Consider the following 22,347-nt stretch of genomic DNA (forward strand, 5'->3'; position numbering starts at 1 on the left):
TATGCTTTTAGCCACTTATGAGATACAGCTTCTTAATGTAAGCATTTGCTAAATGAATGAATGCTGAGAAAAAGTAAATTGTTAGAACATATATTTATTACCACCTTGCCAAAGTGTATAAAACTGAGCCCCTTAAATACCCTACTTGACCACCAGAGGTTTATATGTTGGTAGTTAGTCGAAAGAACGCACAGAATGTACAGCGTGCCTACGTAGACAGTTAAACATGCGCTTGCTGATTTTATTTTTTAATTTATTTATTTCTTTGACTCTGTGGAGTCTTGGTTGCAGCGTGTGGGATCTTCACTGGGGCACACGTACTCTCTAGTTGCGGTGCTCGGTTTCTCAAGTCATGGCATGCAGGCTCCGCAGCATGCAGGCCTCAGTGGTTACAGGAGGCAGGCTTAGCTGTTCGCAGCATGTGAGACGTTAGTTCCCCAACCTGTGTCCCCTGTGTCACAAGGCAGAGTCTTAACCACTGGACCACCAAAGAAGCACCTTGCCAATGTCAATTTACATTTAGGTTCTCAAGAATCCATTCCTTTGGTGAGCTAAGAACATTTACAGGTGAATACATACAAACGTGACAACCATTACAACCGAATGGATGGAATTCAAAGTTTTGAAGTGTCTATAAAAATGTATTATATGAATATTTGTATACATTCCCATAGATCAAAGAGACTGGAGTTCACATAAACTACAGCACCGTACAGGAGCGGTTCAGTTGGAATTGGGCTCTCTCAGAGACAAGGGTATCAGGCAGAAGAGGTAGAGAGCGCTCTCCTTAAAGCTGCTCCAAAACTAAAACAATGGACACAAGCAAGCAACCAAGGCAAACTCAGTGGAAAGGCACGAAGCAGGAAATGTTACATAAAAAAGAGACAGAGGAAACAAACGAGAAGAAAAGTGCTCACATTGAATAAACTGGCCAATGCCTCAGTAAGAGGCATTTTTTAGAAAAACAGGAATAAAAGATATAAACCAAGGACACTTCTGACATTCAACTTTTACATGTTTGTAATACTACTCCAACGAAGGAAAACAAAAATCAAGGGGTAACAATGACTTAACTACACGAATGCAAAACAAAGGATAAATCTGGGGTTGTTCTTCTTGTTTGAAAAATCCACCCCGGGTGATGGATCAAATTTTTTAAAACATTAAATAATGGAATAAGAATGTAGAGACCACAATAGGATGGCAAAGACATAGGCCATAGTTTATTCTGTGTAAAAATTATTTACCTCAGATAACGTTCACACTTACTGTCAACTAGGTAAAATAAAATACAAAGCTGGCCGATAGTAAACTCATGAGAAGAAACATAGTACCTACGTCACTACAGCTCTGTGCTGATAGTTCCCCACCCCAAAACACGTGCTCTCCTCTTTTACAGGAGTCCTTCACCAAAAGGAAAGGAGTCCAAAGAATGACCAGGAAAACAGCTTCAGACAACTGTGAGACAGAAAGTGCTCTACAAATCAGATCTCCTAACCTATGAATTCACTATTGTGGTGACATTATTACAGAATCAGGCTACTGAATTTTACTCCATAAACAGGTACTCACATTAGGGTGAGGAATTGTGTCTCAAGGATTATTTGGAAGTCTCTACATACATTAATTTCTGGATAACACAAGGCAGCTGGCACACACTATTTGATAAGAGAATTGCTCCAACTAAATAATGGTCAACTGAGAGAAAACTATGAAAGTAGCAAGGAGACAAATACTTGTTTCTGGAAGGGTATACTCATTTCTTTTTTGACTTACTACCTTTTATTGTATTGAAATATATAACACGGGGCTTCCCTGGTGGCTCAATAGTAAAGAATGTGCCTGCCAACGCAGGAGACATGGGTTTGATCCCTGGTCTAGGAAGATCCCACATGCTGCAGAGAAACTAATCCCATGTGCCACAACTGCTGAGCCTGTGCTCTAGAGCCTGGGAGCAACAACTCCTGAGCCCACGGGCAGCCACTACTGAGGCCTGCATGTCCTAGAGCCTGTGCTGTGCAACAAGAGAAGCCACCGCAGCGAGAAGGCTGTGCACCACAGCTAGGGAACAGCCCCGCAGCAACCAAGACCCAGCACGGCCAAAAATAAATAAATATATAAATAAAACACATAACATAAAATGTACCATTTTAACCATTTTCAAGTGTACGGTTCAGTGGCAAGTACATCCACATGGTTGAACTACTGTCACCACTATTCAACCCCAGAACATTTTTATCTTCCCAAACTGAAACGCCATGCCCATTAAATGAGTTTCTATTCCCGCCTACCCGCCCCCCGCCGGCCACCCAATACCCAGTTCCTGGTAACCGCTATTCTTTTTTCTGTCTCTATGAATTTGTTCTAGGTCTGAAGACTATACTCTTAAACGTGGTAATACTTTTTTGAACCAAAGAGTAGTAAGTTAAAATCGAAGTGAGTTAACAGCTAAATCTCAAGGAAGTTACTGAAATGGAGAACACAGAAAGAAACCATTAAGGTTAAAAACAAGACAGCCAGCTATTTCATAGTAGAAGTAGGCAGAAGAAGGAATTGAGTGTAAAGAAGGGCAAAGCAAAGATTCTTTTACACACGCACACACACAGAGATGTGTAGATCTTAATGAAAAAATAGTGATCTGCAGGAGCTCTGATGTACAGCTGGTGTGAATTAAAATTTCCAGTGACCAATGTCAGTCAGGAAACAGGAATCCAAACATTCTTCTAAAAAGAAGAAAATATAGATAAAGAAAAGACAGTGAAAACAGCCATTCAATCCGCTAGTGGTAGAATGGGTGTGTATTAGAAGTCAAGCAACAAGTTTTGAGCCCCCAGCCTGACTGTGTACAATTTCACAAGTTCTTGATTTCTCTGTATCAGTTTCCTTAATTGTAAAATGGGAAAGTTGGATACGTGACAGTTGTGATCCATTTCCCCAACTCCTAAATACTATAACTAAATTTGACAGAATAGCTTGAGTCAAATTTGTTACTAATTTCTACCAAAACAGTCACAAAACCACTATAAAAAGTAGGGAATGACAGAAGTTAATTCAAAACACAGAATCAGCAATGAAAAAGACTACACTTTGGTCACAAACATGGAATAAATGTAGTTAGTAATGTCTTTGAAGAACTCATAAAAATGCTGCTTAACTATGTAATCTCTAACTTCCTTGAGTATTCCACCATCAAAACAAAAGATACAACAAAATATTTACATGTGCTCTTTTTTATAAGATGAATATTAGAACAACTTTTTTTTACCATTTCTTGATAGCAACAAAAGACACGTTAGAGACTATTAGTTGAATTAAAATCACTAGCATAGTTCTGGTTTAAGATAACAGGAGGTAATTAATTACACTAAAAGAGCATCTTCTGACTTGACCAATAAGCTAAGCATTTACTTTTAGGAAAGAGAAAGAAATGGATTTATAGTGAATGCAAGGCAATAACCAAATGATTCTAATGAATAATGACTATGCTATCTTATCAGAATCTAACCCCATTTTTTACTATTTTATAATATAGCCAAGTTGTACACTAATCATACCAATTACCACAATACCATCACATTCAAAATATAAGTGCCCACAAAATACTTTCAGTGCACTCAAGATAAATTAAACTGATATGGTTCCTGGCTCCTTGTGTCTTATTACTTCCTAAATACTCTTAGACATTAAGAATAGATTTTTCCATGCATCATACGTAGACTGAAACAGTCCCTGAGCAGCACAGTAAGCACAGCACACAAGGCAATTAAAAGAGCACTAGGAGAGAAGTGGACAGAGCAACTTGCTAAAAGATCAACATACAATCTAAAATAGAGGAAAAAATACATGGGCTTGCACATCATTTTATTCTGTATAGTTTCACATTTTAAATATCTATTTTAAACATCATAACAATTTAATTGATTCAAGCAGAGCCCCGTGACTTTACCTTTTTCCTTCTTAATCTCCTAGTTGGTATTCTCCTTGGATACGAAATATTGTCTCTGGATATCTCATCTTTTGAAAATTTTATATCATGCTGTAATTGTTTATATATTTACTATTCACTTCTGGCCCAGGAATTCTACTATTAGTAAGGAAAACAAAACAAAATGAACCACACAGCTATCCTTTATCTCAAAGCCCCACCATCACTTGACTGAAATGGCTGGGATTCCACCAGGCTGATGGTAGTACTCAAGGACAAAGTCACACCCTCTATTTTAACTACATTACAAAATCTGCCTACCAATGCAAGAGACACAGATTTGATCCCTGATCTGGGAAGATCTCACATGCCACAGAGCAACTAAGCCCATGTACCACAACGATTGAGCCTGTGCTCTAAAGCTGGGGAGCCACAGCTACTGAGGCCATGTGCCACAGCTACTAAAACCCATGCACCGTAGAGCCCATGCTCTGAAACAAGAGAAAGCACCACAATGAGAACCCGTGCACTGAAACTAGAGAATAGCCCCTGCTCAGCATAGCTAGAAAAAAAGTCCACACAGCAATGAACACCCAGCACAGCCAAAAATAAATTATTTTTTAAAGTAACACTAGTTGAAATGTGTATATACCTAACACAACTGAACTATACACTTAAAAATTAAGATGGTAAATTTTATGTTATGTGTATTTTACCCAAAAAAAATTTTAGAAGAAAATGAATTTATAAATAAGATACATCCCTTGATGGACATAAGTGTGAGCAGGCTTCTGGAGTTGGTGATGGACAGGGAAGCCTGGCATGCTACAGTCCATGGGGCCGCAAAGAGTTAGACATGACTGAGCGACTGAACTGAACTGAAACTGATATCCTATTATCTTTTAGAGAAAAACTGTATTGGTTGAAAGTTATTATGATGCTGGAAAAGTATAGACACAGAAAACTTTTAAAAGCTTTTTTAAAATATTAGTTTTGAAATTTATTTTAATTTTCCAAACCAATTACTCTCAGCGTAAGCTAAACAGTTACAGATACCAGCTGAGTGATACTGTTCAAACTGTTTAATCTCTCAGACTTGAGTTTCTCATTGTAAGTGGAAATGACAATAATACAGATTTCATAGTTATTTAAGGCATTAAATGAGATAAGGCATGATTAAGGACTTGGAAAGCCCACAGTAATCACTTCATAAGTGCTTTTACTCTTATTCTTGCTGTAACTCCTTTTATTACTGTTTACCAGGAAGATGATGGAAAAGAAGTTGATTGGACATATGTGTTTGAGGACTTAACAATTACTGTCTTATCTACTGCCTTCTAAATTCAACTGAGCATGTGGGCTTTAGCCCAACAGTGCTATCAATTGCTAAACCATCCCTGGTATTAATTACCCTTACATTTTAATACATGACAACGAAGTGTTGACCTCACAGTCTCCAGATATGCAGACCTCTGCACTTGAAGGGAGGCTCTTGCTAAACCATCCCTGATAATACACTTACATGTTAATACATGACAGTGAAGTGTTGACCTCCTACTCTCCAGATACACAGACCTCTGTACCTGAAGGGAGGCTCAAGGCAGCATGGGCTCCTTAGCCCTCACTCCTCCTTAAAGCAGATACTGAAAGACAGGAGCCATCTCTACCCTGTGAGCTTCTTTGACAACCACCATCAAAGGACACAGGATGCTTTCCATTCTTTAGAAAAGATTCTGTGATCTTTTTTTTTTTTTTTCAGTCCTTGAAAGGGCAACCAGCACTCTGGGATATGCAGAACAAAACTTTGCCAACTTTGAAACCACACCAGAGAAACAGTAAGGAGTCCTACTAGGAAACATAAGGTAAAACATGCACAGTTTCTACTCTCTGGCAGTGAATGGCCATTGGGTCTTTAAAGAGCTTGGTTAGATAAGAGGAGTAAGAGCAAGAGACCACAAGGATTCAGGGAAATGTGAAGTCACCCTTCTGGGACCGTACTAAATGTTTCTCCCTGGAAAGAGAATTAGAAACTTTTATCATCTTTCACTGAAGCCACCATTATGAAGAACCAGTGTTGTTTCTGGTCTAAAAGCCATACTTTCACATTGCTGGGCCACAGACTTGGGAGCCCAGCTCCACTGCTTACTAACTGGATGATCCTGAGCAAATTCCTTAGCCTCCTGTCATCAAGTTCCTCATCTATAAAATGAGGATGTTTGTAGGATGTGCCTCGAGGTGCTATAGAGATAATTAAACCAGTATGTGTAAGCAGGACAGAATTACTGGCCATTATTATCATCATGTGAAATGGTAGCCATATCTTACAAATATTAGAAAATTTCTCAAAGGATTTTTTTCATTAAAAGGAATAAAACATGAAAGTTTAGATAGATATTAAACAGTTCACAGTTACTAAAGAAAATAAAGACCTGAAAGCAGGGCCAAGTTACCAATTCTAGGACATTCCTGTGCCTACCACCTGTTTGTGTACAAAGCGTTCCCCAGTTCCCCATGAGGCCTCTCTGGATCCTAAGAAACAATTATCACAAGTCTCTTACCACTGCTAAAATCATAATGTATTATAGAGAATTGTCCCAAAGTCTGTTTACTTCATTCTATTTTAACATACATTTATTTATGCACTGTCTCTTTACTCCCAGTTGAATTTAAACTCCCTAAGGACAGACGGTCTCTTACCTATTTTGTTTATTTCTATATTCCCAATGTCTGGAACAATGCCTAGTATAGGAGATGCCCCATATACATTTGTTAAATAAGATCTTGAAAGGAAGTGGATCCTTTCATCTTTATATCCCCATACCAGTTCATAAATGAATAATAATTTTTGGAAGGAGATAATGAATAATAAGTATAGCAAGTCTATGCTTAGACTTTATTTTTATGAATCATCATCATTTTTCAGTAACTAGGAACACATTATTTTATATCCAGAAAAACATAGGCATTTATATACATCTTTTATTTAGTTTTTACAGCTTTAAAAGGCAAATATTATTTCTATTTTAGAGATTATTATATAAGAAAGATTAACAGGCTTGTCCAAAGTCCTAGGAGGATGTCATAGCTAGAAGGCAAATCCTGGTCCTTTCTGATGCTGTGTTCACAGTGGCATACTGGTGAACATAATACCTGATTAAAGTAAAACACAGGGGGAACTGCCGTAAGCGAAACTTGAGCCCTGGAAAGGGGTATGTCAAGATCAGGCAGACGATCTCCTTTCATGCCTCATTAACAAATTAGGCTTTTGGTACCAGAAGGAGGCAATACCACTGTCCAGCCCTCACTGGGAGAGCATGGCTTCTCTGGACCATTGCCCAGCTCCAAATGACACCCACAAACAGGGCAGCGCAGTAGAAACCACCATGCCTTAGGAAAACAGGTTCGTAATACCTGCTGGTGGATCTGATTCCACCCTTCTGTCATACTCTAGGAAGGGCTATGACTTTCATCTACTAGCATGGTTCTCAACACTGACATCAGAATCCAGCGGGAACTTTCAAAACACACTCACACGTAGAGGTAGACTGGTGATGAAACAGCTCTAGAGGCTGAGTTTTCTCTTTAGACAAACTTTTTCCACTTCAGGGGGGAAAAAAAAAAGTTATTGTTCTGTTTTTAGTTACATGGGAGACAGAGATGCAAAGCCAGACTGACAGTCACTAACTTCCTGGAATGTTTTGAGCATTTCATAGAAAAGAAGTATTTACCAGGTATTGCAGTAAACCTGAGCACCTTTATGCCTATATTTTAGCTTTTCACAGTCGTTTTATAAACACTAATATTTATCATTCAGCCATTCCTAGAACACTCACTAAAGGTAATATAACAAATGTATCATTTTCAGAATCTCCTCCTCCTCAGCAATGCCTTCTATTAATGCAGAAAGAGTCCTTGAGAAACATTTATGAAAAGGAGCATGACCCTCTGAGAAAGCACCATCCAGCTGACAAGCATTTGCTGCCTGCCCTCTATTCTCTCTCTCCCCCGTTAGACACAATGGGATTTTTTGCCAAATTCATATTCCAGAGGAGCCATGAAATTCCCGCAAAGTTCAACATCAGGCCTGACTTAAGATCTTTAAGGCCTCCTGCTAACTTCATCCCCCAGCAGCTGCCCTGCTAAGGCAAGCTTTTGATCTGTACTATCTGGATTTCAAGCTGATGTACACACAGCCTCTTTGATCTCTGATTAAGTGGCTTCTGGTCTCCTGATGCCTTTAGTCTTGCTGCACTGTGGTGTTTGCGAGTCAGTCATCATCCTGAGCACACTACAAACTCCACACACCAGGAGTGGCCTCCCTTCATTCACCCACTTCGCAGGCTTGAAAAGCAATCTTTAAGCCATGAGAGAATTTCCCCAGTAGCCACAATCAATCCACTCCATGAACACACTATGAAGAATTATTTTTCAAATGAAGCAGCTTAAAATGATTTAAAGGATATGGAACTTTCCCATAGAGGGGAAGGAAGCAAATCCTCTGTGAAAAGAAAGCTTCAGCCCAGTTGGCACTGGAGCTTACAGTACTTTGATGTTAATAAAAATAAATGTGGATAGGGATCAGGATGAGCAAAGATTGGGTCTTTATCAGTCCTAAGTTCCACTGAGCAAAAGTGACCTTTAAATGCAGCTGCATGGTTTGTTCAACAGTAGGCTGTGGGATATATTGATATTTCCAAGAACACGGATACTACCATTAGGAGCAGACTGACTGCATTTTACTTAGTACCAATATCTTAATCCTACATGGATGAATAAGACCCAGAGTTCCTTACAAAAAAAAAAAGATAAAAACAGAAAGAAAAAAAAGACCCAAAACCAGATCCTGGTGGCCACGTTATAAGATTCCTTGAGCATTAATTAAAGTGGAACTGTATAACAACTTACAATACATTTCCATCCTGAATATTTTAGATTCTGGAAACAGTACAGGTTTGAACCTGATTTTTTAATGTTACTAATATAGGTACTACTACATGTTTAAATTATATCAATATCTATCAAATTCTATACCCCAGATTCAATAAACTAATCTATTGGCACGAACATAAAGATAGTGGGCTTCTACAAGTTACTAAAGACTATGTAATGATAGTAGCATTCACCCAAAATCTCACCAGCTGAGCTACAGGGAAGCCCCTCAAAAATCTCAAATCTTGTTGCAAATATTGTCCTTAATTTCTTCCATTTTTAAAGTCCAGCTTCTGATAACAAGATTAAAAGTGGTGGAAAAAATAGAATAGATTTTGGTGCATTAATATCATAGTCTGGGGACTTCCCTGGTGGTCCAGTGGCTGAGACTCTGCGCTCCCAATGCAGGGGGCCTGGGTTCGATCCCTGGACAAGGAGCTAGATCCCACATGCAGCAACTAAGACCCAGTGCAGCCAAATTAAAATAAGTAAATGATTAAAAAAAATCATAGTCTGAATATAAATAGTTTATGCCCTCTCTTAGCTACATGTGAAAGTAAGTGAAAGTGTTAGTCGCTCAGTCGTGTCTGATTCTTTGCAACCCCATGGACTGTAGTCTGCCAGGCTCTTCTGTCCCTGGAATTCTCCAGGCAAGAATACTGGAGTGGGTTGCCATTCCTTTCTCCATCTCTTAGCTATAAAGGTCAATAAATTAATTACTGACAATATAAAGTTAAAACAAAGTTGATAGTTATATATTGCTATTACTTAATCTGTCTATATTGTAGAAAACCATTAGCAAACCCATGAATTATGCACCTACTTACACTTTATCTTTCATAAAATTATTTAAACAAAGAAATTACAGAAGACATCAATTTTAAGTGGTCTAAGTACATGAGTCTCACAAACATTTATGTTCAAGCAGTTTGGTAAAAATGTATCAAAATTTAAGGGATGAATGCTCTTTTGATGAGCAATTCCTCTTCTAGGAATTTATAACAAGATATACTTGCATATTTTTTTATAAAAGAGTATGATAAGGATATCCACTACAGTCTCATTTGAAATACCCCCCAACTGAGTACAGGAGCTTGGTTAAATAACTGATTACACAACAGCAATAATATAGTATGCAGGCATTTAAAAATATGAGGTAGCTCTAGGGGCTTCCCAGGTGGTACTAGCAGTAAAGAACCCACCTGCCAATGCAAGAGACTAGAGAGACAAGTGTTCGATCCCTGGGTCAGGAAAATCCCCTGGAGGAGGGCATGGGAACCCATTCCAGTATTCTTGCCTAGAGAATCCCATGGACAGAGGAGAAAGGTGGGCTACAGTCCATAGGGTCGCAAAGAGTGAGATGCGACTAAAGCGACTTAGCACATAAATTCTAAAATGCAAGAACATATAATGGAAGGGGGAAAAGCAATGTACTGAAAGATTGTATGACATATTCTATTTATGCATTAAAAAATTAAAAAAAACATTAAACAATCAGAAAACTACCACTATATAATTGTACCTGTATAAAATATCTCTGCAAAGACAGACAAGAAAATCAGGAGTTTTTATCTGGGACATAAAAAGTGAGGGATTATGGTCAGAAGTATGTATACCCATCACAGGATAGCGTTACGTACCTTTGAATTTTTATACACTATATATATATTACTTATTTTTAAAACACTTTTAATACATACCAAATGTTATTATGTTGCACATATAAGGAAAAAAAAAACACATACATAAAATGTATACACTCCCTTCCAATAATTTTCAAAAAATTTTTAAGAATTTCATCTAATAGAGTAAGTCAGGTAAAAACTACACACTAGATTTTTCTCACAAATACTAAGGAATAATATATCCAAGACTCAGGCTTCCCTGGTGGCTCAGAGGTTAAAGCTTCTGCCTGGAATGCAGGAGACCTGGAGTTGATCCCTGGGTAGGGAAGATCCCCTGGAGAAGGAAATGGCAACCCACTCCAGTACTCTTGCCTGGAGAATCCCATGGAGGGAGGAGCCTGGTAGGCTACAGTCCATGGGGTGCGAAGAGTTGGACATGACTGAGCGACTTCACTTCACTTCAGCAGTACCCCAATGTTTTATATTCATATTTATACTATTGAAGTTTTACAACCCATTTCTTCTAAGAAAAAATAATCACTGTTAATTTTTATAGGGAGTTACATTTTTATGATTTTTTTTTAATCAGCAATCTTTGGTCTTTCAAACGAGTTCTTCAAGTGTTACTAACAGTATTTATGTATGAATTTATGTATGAATTACCTCTCAATGGCTGTGCTATCATGCTTTCTGTTTTTCTTTCTCTCAGTGTCTCAGATAAACCCAAAGCCTTTCAAAAATATCTGCTTTGGCAAAAATTGAATTTGGTTTCCATATCAGGAAGGGAGAGAACTGAGGAATGGGGTGTAGGAGGGACAAGAATTATTGGTTAATAAATTTTACCTGCTAAATCACTAAAATTCAGAAGTATCAAGAATGGCAATATCATGGCTAATGTTCAAAAATTGGCTAACGTCAAACATTTCCAGTGAATTATAATCATGAGAGGTTATTTAAAGTTCAACATAAATCAAAACACCAGAAAATATCCACTTGCAATGTTTAATTTATAAGGTCAACTGAAGGTAAAATCCACACACTTCCAAATTTATCTCAAGCTTTTTGGTAGAAATTAAAAATTACAGGCTCTCAGACTACCTAATAATTGCTTCATTATTGAACATTATTCCACAACAAATTACTTGCACTAATTTAGGATTCTTAAATTTGTAATCATTTTCGTTTGAAGCAATAAACACTAGCTTTTACACAGTGCATATAAGCACACTCTATTAATTTTTAATACTTACTAAACTTTCATATAACCACTGAAAATGAGAATACTATCTAGCAGCTTGTCTTTAAGATATAAGACTGTTTAGCAAGCTGAAAAAAACAGGAAGATTTGCTGCAATAAATTTATTACAGGAATTCTCTATAATAAAATGAGCATGGAAATACCACTGGTAAGTAAAGAAGTAGTATGTGTGGTGGTTAAAAGCACAGATTCTGGCAGTTCAAACTCTAGTTTTGCCAACCAGTAGCTGTGTGAATTTGGACAACTAACTTAACCTCTCTGTTCCTCAGGTTCCTCACTTCTGAAATGAGGATAACATATAGTTCTCATTAGGAATACATTAAGCAATTAGAACAGAGACTAGCGAACAGCAAACACTCAGTATATGTTAGCTATTATTGAATTTGTATTCATTATCTGGATTAATATTAGGATTAATAGCAATATGAAAGTGAAAGTCACTCAGTCGTGTCCGACTCTTTGTGACACCATGGACTATACAGTCCATGGAATTCTCCTGGCCAGAACACTGGAGTGGGTAGCCTTTCCCTTCTCCAGGGGATCTTCCCAACCTAGGGATCATACCCAGGTCTCCCACATTGCAGGCAGATTCTTTACCAGTTGAGCCACAAGGGAAGCCCAAGAATACTGGAGCAGGTAGCCTATCCCTTCTCCAGGGAATCTTCCCAACCCAGGAATCCAACCAGGGTCTCCTGCATTGCAGGCGGATTCTTTACCAACTGAGCTATGAGGGAAGCCCAATATCAATATCAGCATTAGTTATATTTCCAAGAATAAAGATAATACATATCAGTTATGGGAAATCAAGACAAAGATAAGTAGGACACGGTATGTAATCTACTTATCTTTGGCAAAAAAAAAATATATATATATATACTATAAAAACTTATAACCAAATTTTTGAAGAATTCTATATTGCTTAGAAACAGTACACAGTTGAGCCATAACATTCATGTCCTTGACAAACAGTGCACATCATTGTTTTCTATAACACAGTCCTATAAGGCATGATGTTATGTGACAAAGGGCTCTTTCAATATGGTGCACACACAGGGCCAGAATTTAAGTAACCATGACAGGAAGCAATATCTAGACATACATGAGACTAGCAAGTGTCCTGCTGCTGCTGCTGCTAAGTCGCTTCAGTCGTGTCCAACTCTGTGCGACCCCATAGACAGCAGCCCACCAGGCTCTGCCGTTCCTGGGATTCTCCAGGCAAGAACCCTGGAGTGGGTTGCCATTCCCTTCTCCAATGCATGAAAGTGAAAAGTGAAAGTGAAGCCGCTCAGTCATGTCTGACTCTAGCGACCCCATGGACTGCAGCCTACCAGGCTCCTCCATCCCTGGGATTCTCCAGGCAAGAACACTGGAGTGGGTTGCCATTCACTTCTCCAATGCATGAAAGTGAAAAGTGAAAGTGAAGTCGCTCAGTCATATCTGACCCTATCGACCCCATGGACTGCAGCCCCAGGCTACTCAGTCCATGGGATTTTCCAGGCAAGAGTACTGGAGTGGGGTGCCATTGCCTTCTCCGAACAAGTGTCCTACTTCCATTCAAATCACAGCCAAAAAAGTTACAATCACTTTACCCTAAATTTAATGAGGAGACTTAAAACCTGAGTCATATTTACTAAGTCTTCTGTGTTTCTTTCTCCTCCTCCTTCACCCCAGTCTATTTAAAATGCTTTTCATGAAAATGAATTGCCACACTTTCCTCTTTGGCCATATGACTCAGCTGTAGATCTGTGTATCAGATTCAGCTCTTTCACTGAAGTACAGAGATCTGCTTCTTTTCTCTGCTCAGCTACACAACTTCCATCACTGGTGACTCACTGAATTCCCTGTCCAGATTGCCACCCCATCGTTCCAAGACCAGTTCAAGATCCTTTGTCTGCTCACTCATCTCTTCCTAAGGTTTGGCTCAATTTAGGTAAAAAGTAAATTTCTGGGCTATAACCACAATTGGGTAATTCATATATGGGTCATCAAGCGTTGGCTGCATTTGAGAACATAATTTTACACTTAAATTTAAACTTCACTAAACAAAGGTAAAGTGAAAGTGAAATCGCTCAGTCGCGTCTGACTCTTTTCAACCCCATGGACTGTAGCCCACCAGGCTCCTCTGTCTGTGGGATTTTCCAGGCAAGAATACTGGAGTGGGTTGCCATTCCCTTCTCTAGGAGATTTTCCTGACCCAGGGATTGAACCCAGGTCTCCCGAATGGTAGGCAGACGCTTTACCGTCTGAGCCACCAAGGAAGTCCTTACAAAGGTATCTACTCATCAGTTTCTCTAATCTAACTAGATGGTTAAAATTGATAGAATACAAAAATACTGTAGTATGGTTCCCTATTATACTATAGTATGAGGACAATATCAAGACTTTTTGTGCTTGTTTTCTAAATTAGATGATTATTAATAACACTGACATTTCCAAAATAAATATAACATTTCCCATATCTTTACATATTAATTTACTTAATTAGATATTGTATCTAATTTTGTCAGACTCTTGAGGAAGTTCTTATTTTTCTACAGAAAAACTCATTAGTGAGAAACATGGTTAACTTAAAATTCAAACTAACTTTTCAATCTCTTCAATACTGCTAATGCAGGTCTTTTACAACCTAGAAGCTCTCCCACTCTAAAGTATTCTGTCTGTGGTTAAGATATTCCTATAGCACTTCTTATTTGAAATATGCTAAGCCTGGAGTTGGGGGTGAAGATCAGCGTCAGCCCTATTCAGCTGCCTAATCAATTCATACATGAAGCATCAAATTCAATAATAACCAGGAACGTGACCTCTCGTGGCTTTTGCTAAACTTTCACCTGGCCCTGCAAAAAATATTTTCGAACTTTAGAATTTATTACCTAATTATCAACAAGGGATGGTACAACCGATTAATTAACTTGCTCAAAACCAAATTTTATATTGTGTTTACGTGCCATCTAAATGTCAAAGTAGATAACAGTTCTACATACAGCTGACAAATGCTGAAACTGTGCTGTGTACAACTATAAGCGTATTTAAGGCTGACTTAAGAAAAACATTCAACTAAGACAATGCTTTTTCTTCCAAGGTTAGCTGTAGAAATAAATATGCTGAGCCCTTTAATGTGAATCAAAGTAGCATTTAGAAAATGAAATTTTTATTCAATCAGTTCTCCCATAAGCACAAAAGCAAGAATATCTAACATTTCTTTTACAGTAAAATTACTTTTTATAATCTGTGCAGAAATAAACATCTATATGTATAATGGTGATTGTGAGGAAGATACAAATTAAAACAAAATTAAAAAAAAACAAACAAAGGTTGTTACAACACATACCTATATGAATACAATGAAAAGGGTTAAGCACTGACTCATATACATATATAATACACACACATATATATACTATACTATATGCGTGTGTGTGTAAAGCTCAGAACTGATCAAAAGAATTTTTCTCTTAGCTAGGGATTAAACTGTTAAAGACTATCAAGTTTTTCTTTCCATCTTCTACTGACGTTTTTGAGTTTTAATTTCTGAAGCATTTCTCTAACATGTGCGATATTCTAAATATAAAACCTGCAGATAACATTTTTAAACGGATAAGAGCAATCATTATAAGAATGCAAAAACATATAGATTCCAATAATAGTGGAAATACAGCCGAATATCTAAGACCACATCTGAAAGGGGTTTTCTAAACTAAATCACAACTATTAACACGTTGCTGCTGCTGCTGCTGCTAAGTCTCTTCAGTCGTGTCTGACTCTGTGTGACGGCAGCCCACCAGGCTCCCCCATCCCTGGGATTCTCCAGGCAAGAACATTGGAGTGGGTTGCCATTTCCTTCTCCAGAGCATGAAAATGAAAAGTGAAAGTGAAGTCGCTTAGTCCTGTCTGACTCTTAGCGGCTCCGTGGACTGCAGCCTACCAGGCTCCTTCATCCATGGGATTCTCTAGGCAAGAGTACTGGAGTGGGTGCCATTGCCTTCTCTGACATATTAACAACAACAATAAAGACAACTGAATGTGTTCATTCAGTCCCAGTTAATTTCATCTAACCTAAATGTTACTTGATCATTATGCAAATATTTATCAATCATCTACCATCTATACTAGGTAATAGGGCAATGCTGAAGAGGAAAAAGTATCAGCCATTTATTTTATATACCCTAATATTAAACAACATATAAACTTCCAGAATTTTACAGTATTAATATTTCTTGATAAAGATTTCTCAAAATATGCATTATTTGGAATCAACAACTCATAATTCAATAATATTCCAAAGAGAACTTCCAATAACGAAGAGGGTTATCTGGCATAGAAATATGCCAGCAAAAATAAAATAGACATAATCTATTTCAGTAATGTTAAACCACACTGCCAAAATATGGAATTTAATGTTCTTACATAATTCTCAAAGTATTTTTCTTTCCATCTATTCCCGATTGCCTTATTTAAAAAAAAATTGATTTTTATATCACTTGGCATTTTATGTGCTTTGATAGAGTACATTTTGCTTTATTAAACCACAATGTGTTTAGGCAGCACCGATGTATTAAAATATGCATCTTAAAAGTGAAGAGATTTCTTGCCAACATTTTAATTCCCCATGATAATCAGATGGTCTAAAAATACTTTAACTGGTAAACTGGTATAACATATAAATGTCTTATGATGACCTTTCACATTGCTCTCCCCACCCCAAATGCATCAGTAACTTTACTGTACTTATAATTAGGAGGCATACAAATACATAAATATTATATGTTCTATATTAAATAGAAATATAAATTTCACCAAGAACAGTTCTACTTAGTTACGCTCACTGAGATTAATAGATAGGCAAAACTATAAAAACCTTCCTGTGAAAGGAAGGGAGAAGAGAGTGAGACTTGGGAATGACTGCTAATATGTATAGGGTTTTTTTCTGGGGGTGATGAAAATATTCTTAAATTAGACCATGGTGAAGGTTGCACAACTTGAATATACTAAAAACAACCGAACTGTATGCTTTAAATGGGTGAATTTTATGGTATGTGAAATACATCTCAATAAAGTTGGAGGGAAAAAACCCTCCATATAAAAAAATTCATCAAGTCCCAGTCTCTAAAAGCATCCATGGGTATAAAACTACTGCTTCCCTTATTGTCCAGTTATTATATCATCTAGCATTTTATTAACTAAGGGATTTATCAACTTTAAAGGTAACAATAGTAATTACAATACCCTGCCTTTGGACAGTTGCATTTTACATTAAACAACTCAGTTTTGCCTAAGTCAGTAGGAGCTTTAAACAATTACTCCTTCATATAACTTTAATAAAAACTAATTGCTTCAAAAAATTCTGTACAGGTTCTTATACCTGGTAATCCAAAATGCTGAATCCCAAGCCTTTATGATCTTTCACTAGTTCAACAATCTTGACTTCAGAAGACCACAGTGCTAATTCCCCATCATCATCTTCTTCGGTATTGACATCTACATTGTATTCAGCCTGAAATAACAAGGAACATAAATGCTTCAAAACACTCTCCATTCAATACTGAAAAAAATGAACACATCAGCAATCTCATTGCTTCTCCTCAAACTGAGGATACTTTTTGGCATGCATAGTTTTTCTTTTTAATTTTTTAAAAGGGGCATGCACTGGGACACATATACTTAATATAAAATCTTCATGAAAATTAAAGCACTGAAAAAAACCAGACTGTTCATATAGTTTCTTTTTTTAAGTTAAAGTATCTGTTTCATTCAAAGTATTAACACTGACCTCTTATACTAAAATGAGTTCTGTCATCCCATTAGAAGCATAAAAGGAAAAATATGCAATTTAAGAAAATATGAAAACATCACACAAAGTCAAAGCTTATAAGACATTTCAGTAGCAACACCTGAATTTATAATTACAATGAGAGAGAGAAAGATACCAACACAGAGAAAGGCTAGGATAGGACACAGAGATACCACTTCTTTTGGCTCCTAGAAGTTTTCAAGAAAAATTTAACTAGAAAAGTAAGTTGAAAAAAATCCAAGTCTTTGGGACTCGTGTAAGTCTAAAAACAGGTGAAAACCAGAGTTGAAACAATGAAACCCTGATCCTCGAGGAAGTAGGCATGCACAACTGTCCACAGTACACAGATCCTTCGTTACTTTGCCTGACTTCTCACTCCTATACCCCGCTATTCCAAGCTCCCTCCTTTCAGGGAGAGTCACTGCCATTTAGAATTCTAGGAAGCTAAATGATAGAGTACCAATGAGTTGACTATGCAGAACAGCTGCTCCAATCGTCTGCTTTTATACTATTTATAGCATTGTATTATTTTCATGCCTCCCAGGTGGCGCTCTGGTAAAGAATCTACCTGCCAATGCAGGAGATGCAGGTTCAATCCCTGGGTCGGGAAGATCCCCTGGAGAAGGGAATGGCAACCCACTCCAGTATTCTTGCCTGAAGAATCCCATGGAGAGAGGAGCCTGGCTGGGGCTACAGTCCATGGGGTCGCAAAGAGTCAGACACGGCTAAGCGACTGAGCATACACACACACACACAGTATGTTCATGTGATTTATCTTTTCCAAATAGTCTAAACTTCTAATTAAGGCTCATGAATTATCTTCTTTTTCTTTGTGGCCCTGGCAATTAACAAAATGCCTAGCTTCTGGACTACACTGATGTGGGCTATCATAGAGTTTACCATGGTCATCCCCTCAACACAAAATATTGCATGGCTCATAGTAGACACTCAATAAATGCTTGTTCAATACATAATGAATCGATAATCTATCTTTGAGTGGCCTTCCCTTGACACTCTTTCTAAACAAAGCTATAAGTCTTTAAGAAGTCTACTTCTAAAAACTTTGAATGAACTTAGTAAATAAAATGGAGAAGGGGACGACAGAGGATGAGATGTCTGGATGCCATCACCGACTCAATGGACATGAGTTTGGGTGAACTCCGGGAGTTGGTGATGGACAGGGAGGCCTGGCGTGCTGCAATTCATGGGGTCACAAAGAGTCAGACATGACTGAGTGACTGAACTGAACTGATATCATTCCTACAAATATAATTTTGAGTGACCAGTTTAAGAAAATCCATATAACAGAATCAAAGCTGGTGGTCATGACACTCCTGTATTATGGAAGAGTAAGGCACCATAGCTAATACAAAAACATTTTAAAATTAGGGCTGGACCAGATCTCAAACTGTCCCTGAAGGACATGGTAGATTGAAGCTAAACAAGGGAACAATTTCTTGGTTCTTAGATAATAGAACTTGAAATAAGGGGGAATATTTTGGATCAATAAACTTCTGTTTATATCAGTCTGATGTGAGGAAATGATATATTTAAAAAGAAAACTATACTTTCCAATACAAAGTAAAGTCACAATGGTTAATACAATATGATTGATGTTTTACTGGGGCATTTAATACCTTCACTGATTAATGAGCATTAGAATTTTGGCTGAGCTGCCTAACCAGAGAGGGTTTAAGAACCTAAGATTGTATTGAGATAAATGAGAAAGAGACAGATGGAAAAGAGAGCCAGATTTTAAGAAACCACATGTAATTTTAAAACCCAAGTTTATATAAATTTCAAGGCACCAAAAGTAGATATTATATGCCAACCTGATATATATATCACTTTGATACAATCAATTCTGCATAACTACGGTATTTACAGAATAGAAAGCAATCAACTAATGGCCAGCAAGGTTGACATTCAGCATAATTCAAAGCTGTTGTTTACCCATTGTGGTAAAGCATGACGGATGGGAGCACAGAGTCAGCAAGCTGAGTTGGTGATTTACACACACCGTAAGATTAGATTAACGGCATTTTTATCAACATTTTGAGGTAAGCTATTGCCCACATTTAATTTTAGTAAAGACTGCAAAAATCACAAAGTGTGGTACTTGAGTCCCTTTCTTGAAATACAAATACCAAGATAAACATTTAAAAAAATTATCAGCAACAATCAATGATTTACTAAACATTTCTTATATGCTCAGTAAAGAATAAAAACACCTAGAGATACAAAATAATTTTAAGATTTGGTCTCTGCCCACAGGAGCCATAAAAACAAACTTAACATACACTAAAGTATCTGTGACTACAGGACAGTACTAACTCTTGTATTTTAGGAAATCACAAAAAAAGACAGGTGGGTGGGAGGAGTTGAGAACAGCCATCACTAATTTTCAGTGAGCACTGTCTTTATGCAAGACATTATACTAAGAGTGCACACATTACTTCAATTCCTTCTCTCACCATTGATAAGGTACGTACAATAAGCACCCTTGTTTTCAGAGGAAGGAGATCAATAGAAAGTCAAGCTATTTGCTTATGGATTCAAAATCATTAAGAGGTAGAGGCAGCATTAGAGTCTATGTATCTTGAAAATCAGATGGCAGGTGGGTAAAAGGACCAGCCCTGTGCGTCTAAACTGGTGTTAATGAATTATAATCTAAAAGAGTCCAGAAAGGGAAAAGGTGACATAAAAAGATAAAGCTACACATAACATAAGATGGCAAAACCTGTGCTTAAAACTGTTTTCATAATTACAATGCTCTTTAAAAAAAGACTTCCAGAGGCACAGAAAGTGTTATTTTATTCTCTGACCTTAAAAAGGCTTTTACAGCAATTTTTAGACTCACTTCAAAATTGGTCATAGATCTTCATGTTTTTAAAGCTCTGAAAAAGGGAAGTCCATTAGATATTCAACACTTACCAACATCTTAAACTTATTAAGATAAACTGAGTAGAACTGGGAGCTAAAAGTAACGAGTTCAGGCAATTACCAAAAAGGGGTTTTCTAAAATCAAAGAGCATGCACATTAATGTCACCAATCTTTCAAGTAAAAAAAATGACATTAATGGAAAGTAACCATCTGAAAAGCTATACATTGTTTTCTTTGAGAGATGCTGTTGTCAAGTAAGAGAGGTAGGAGGTTTTTCCCACCTCCTTCATATCTCAATACATTCTGGGGGCATCTTTGATGCCAGGACTTGCTTATGAGAACCACAGTACGTGTATCCATTCAGTACCTTCACTTCAGGAGGGGAGACTTCAGTGGTCCTGGGTTCATCTACAGAGGCTTCATCATCAAACAACCGTCGACAACAAACCAAGGTAAAGGGAGGTGGCACTTCTTTAAGAAAGGAGACTGCTTCTCGGCGAGATTTCCCATAGAGCTGCACGCCATTGACCTAGAAAGACAAGGGATAAGTCAGAATTGAGGAGGTCCCAAACGGAAAAAAAAAAAAAAAAAAACAACTCTTGCTTACATCAATCTATCAAAATGAAAACAGGCTATCACTTTCTTTTCCCTATAAACAAAAGGGCCTAAGTGCAATCATTTTAGTAGTAACAACAACAACAAAAAAACCCAGAAATCTCTAAAACTGATAAAAATGAAGGTTAAGGTTTTACTGAGTTTGGTGAATAAAGTATAAAATGTGCTCAGAGTTCAACTATTACTGGGAATGTGATTTGCCTAATTTTTCACACCTCCCTGCTTTCTCCTTCCTATATCCCAAAGTATTCTCTCATTTACTCCCCATCTCTCCTTAAACACACTAAACACCAATTACAGCCTTAAGACCCCTTCCTTTTGCTTTTTCATTTTATAGGCATATCGATAGAGATATTAACACTGATTTTTAAGGCTGTTACAAACTGTTCAACTTACAATGTATAGGTAACAAAATCTAGGATACTCAGCTGTCAAATTTAGCATTAGCTCACAATTTTCTTTCTCATTCCATAAATTCAATATCATCCTAGAAAATCACCTCTATAGAAAAAAAATACACATAACTTTGCCTCAGATTTATTCTTACACACTCTGCCCTTACACAGCCATCAAGTGTAAGAAGTGTGTCAGATTTCCAAATTATTATACACAGGGTCCCACATGTTTAAAAGAACAAAACGGTAATCAACTATTCATTATTAATAATTATTGCTTATCACCAAAAGATTATTTAAATTTCATATATTTAGTGCATAGTAACAATTCTTTGCCCTAAAGATGATTTAGAAACATTAGTTAATTCTAATTAGTTTATTAGAATAAACTAATAAAAATAAGTTTATTCTAATTTTTCATACATATGACTTTAGCTCCAGGAGCTCTCTCATCCATCTGCCACTCCCAAAAAGCTAAGATATGAACACAATCCAGGCAACAAATAATCTTTTCACATATGACTCCTACCTTCCTGGGAGAGTTCAGCAGCATTATTAGTTTTAAAGGTATTTCTGGTCTGGTCTTAATTTCTGACAGGCACAGTGCTAATGTCCAGATAACTGACAGGGCTGACTTTCCTGGGAGAACCTTTCCACAAAATCTATCATTGCTCAGAGAATACGAGCACAGTGGTTTGTTAGAAGCATCCCATCAACAGTGGTTTGAACCCCATCATTCATCCCTTGAAACTACTCTCGCCTATAACATACCCAGCACTTAGCATCAGACCAGACATAATCTCCCTGCCTCTTAATTATTTACAAAGAAATCACCACATAGTAAAGAGGCCCACATGTGCTTCAGGGAACTAGTCCTAGGAAGTCTCCCAGGACTTCATGACTGAGGAGGTAGTCCAGAGGAGAGCAA

General features: G+C 37.4%; 1 protein-coding gene across 4 annotated transcripts in view; it reads right to left on the reverse strand.

Annotated features, from left to right (window-relative positions):
• The window catches only part of PATJ (PATJ crumbs cell polarity complex component), a 389,489-nt gene that overhangs the window by 285,366 nt on the left and 81,776 nt on the right, over positions 1-22,347 (reverse strand). For all 4 annotated transcript variants that reach the window (XM_061411765.1, XM_061411766.1, XM_061411764.1 and 1 more), the window contains exons 16-17: positions 20,777-20,938; positions 17,097-17,228 (exon numbers count right to left, since the gene is read on the reverse strand). In XM_061411765.1, the coding sequence (XP_061267749.1) occupies positions 17,097-17,228; positions 20,777-20,938 (294 nt within the window). The remainder of the gene's footprint in view (positions 1-17,096; positions 17,229-20,776; positions 20,939-22,347) is intronic.

The sequence above is a fragment of the Bos javanicus genome, chromosome 3 (assembly GCF_032452875.1).
Source record: "Bos javanicus breed banteng chromosome 3, ARS-OSU_banteng_1.0, whole genome shotgun sequence".
Taxonomy (NCBI): Eukaryota; Metazoa; Chordata; class Mammalia; order Artiodactyla; family Bovidae; genus Bos; species Bos javanicus.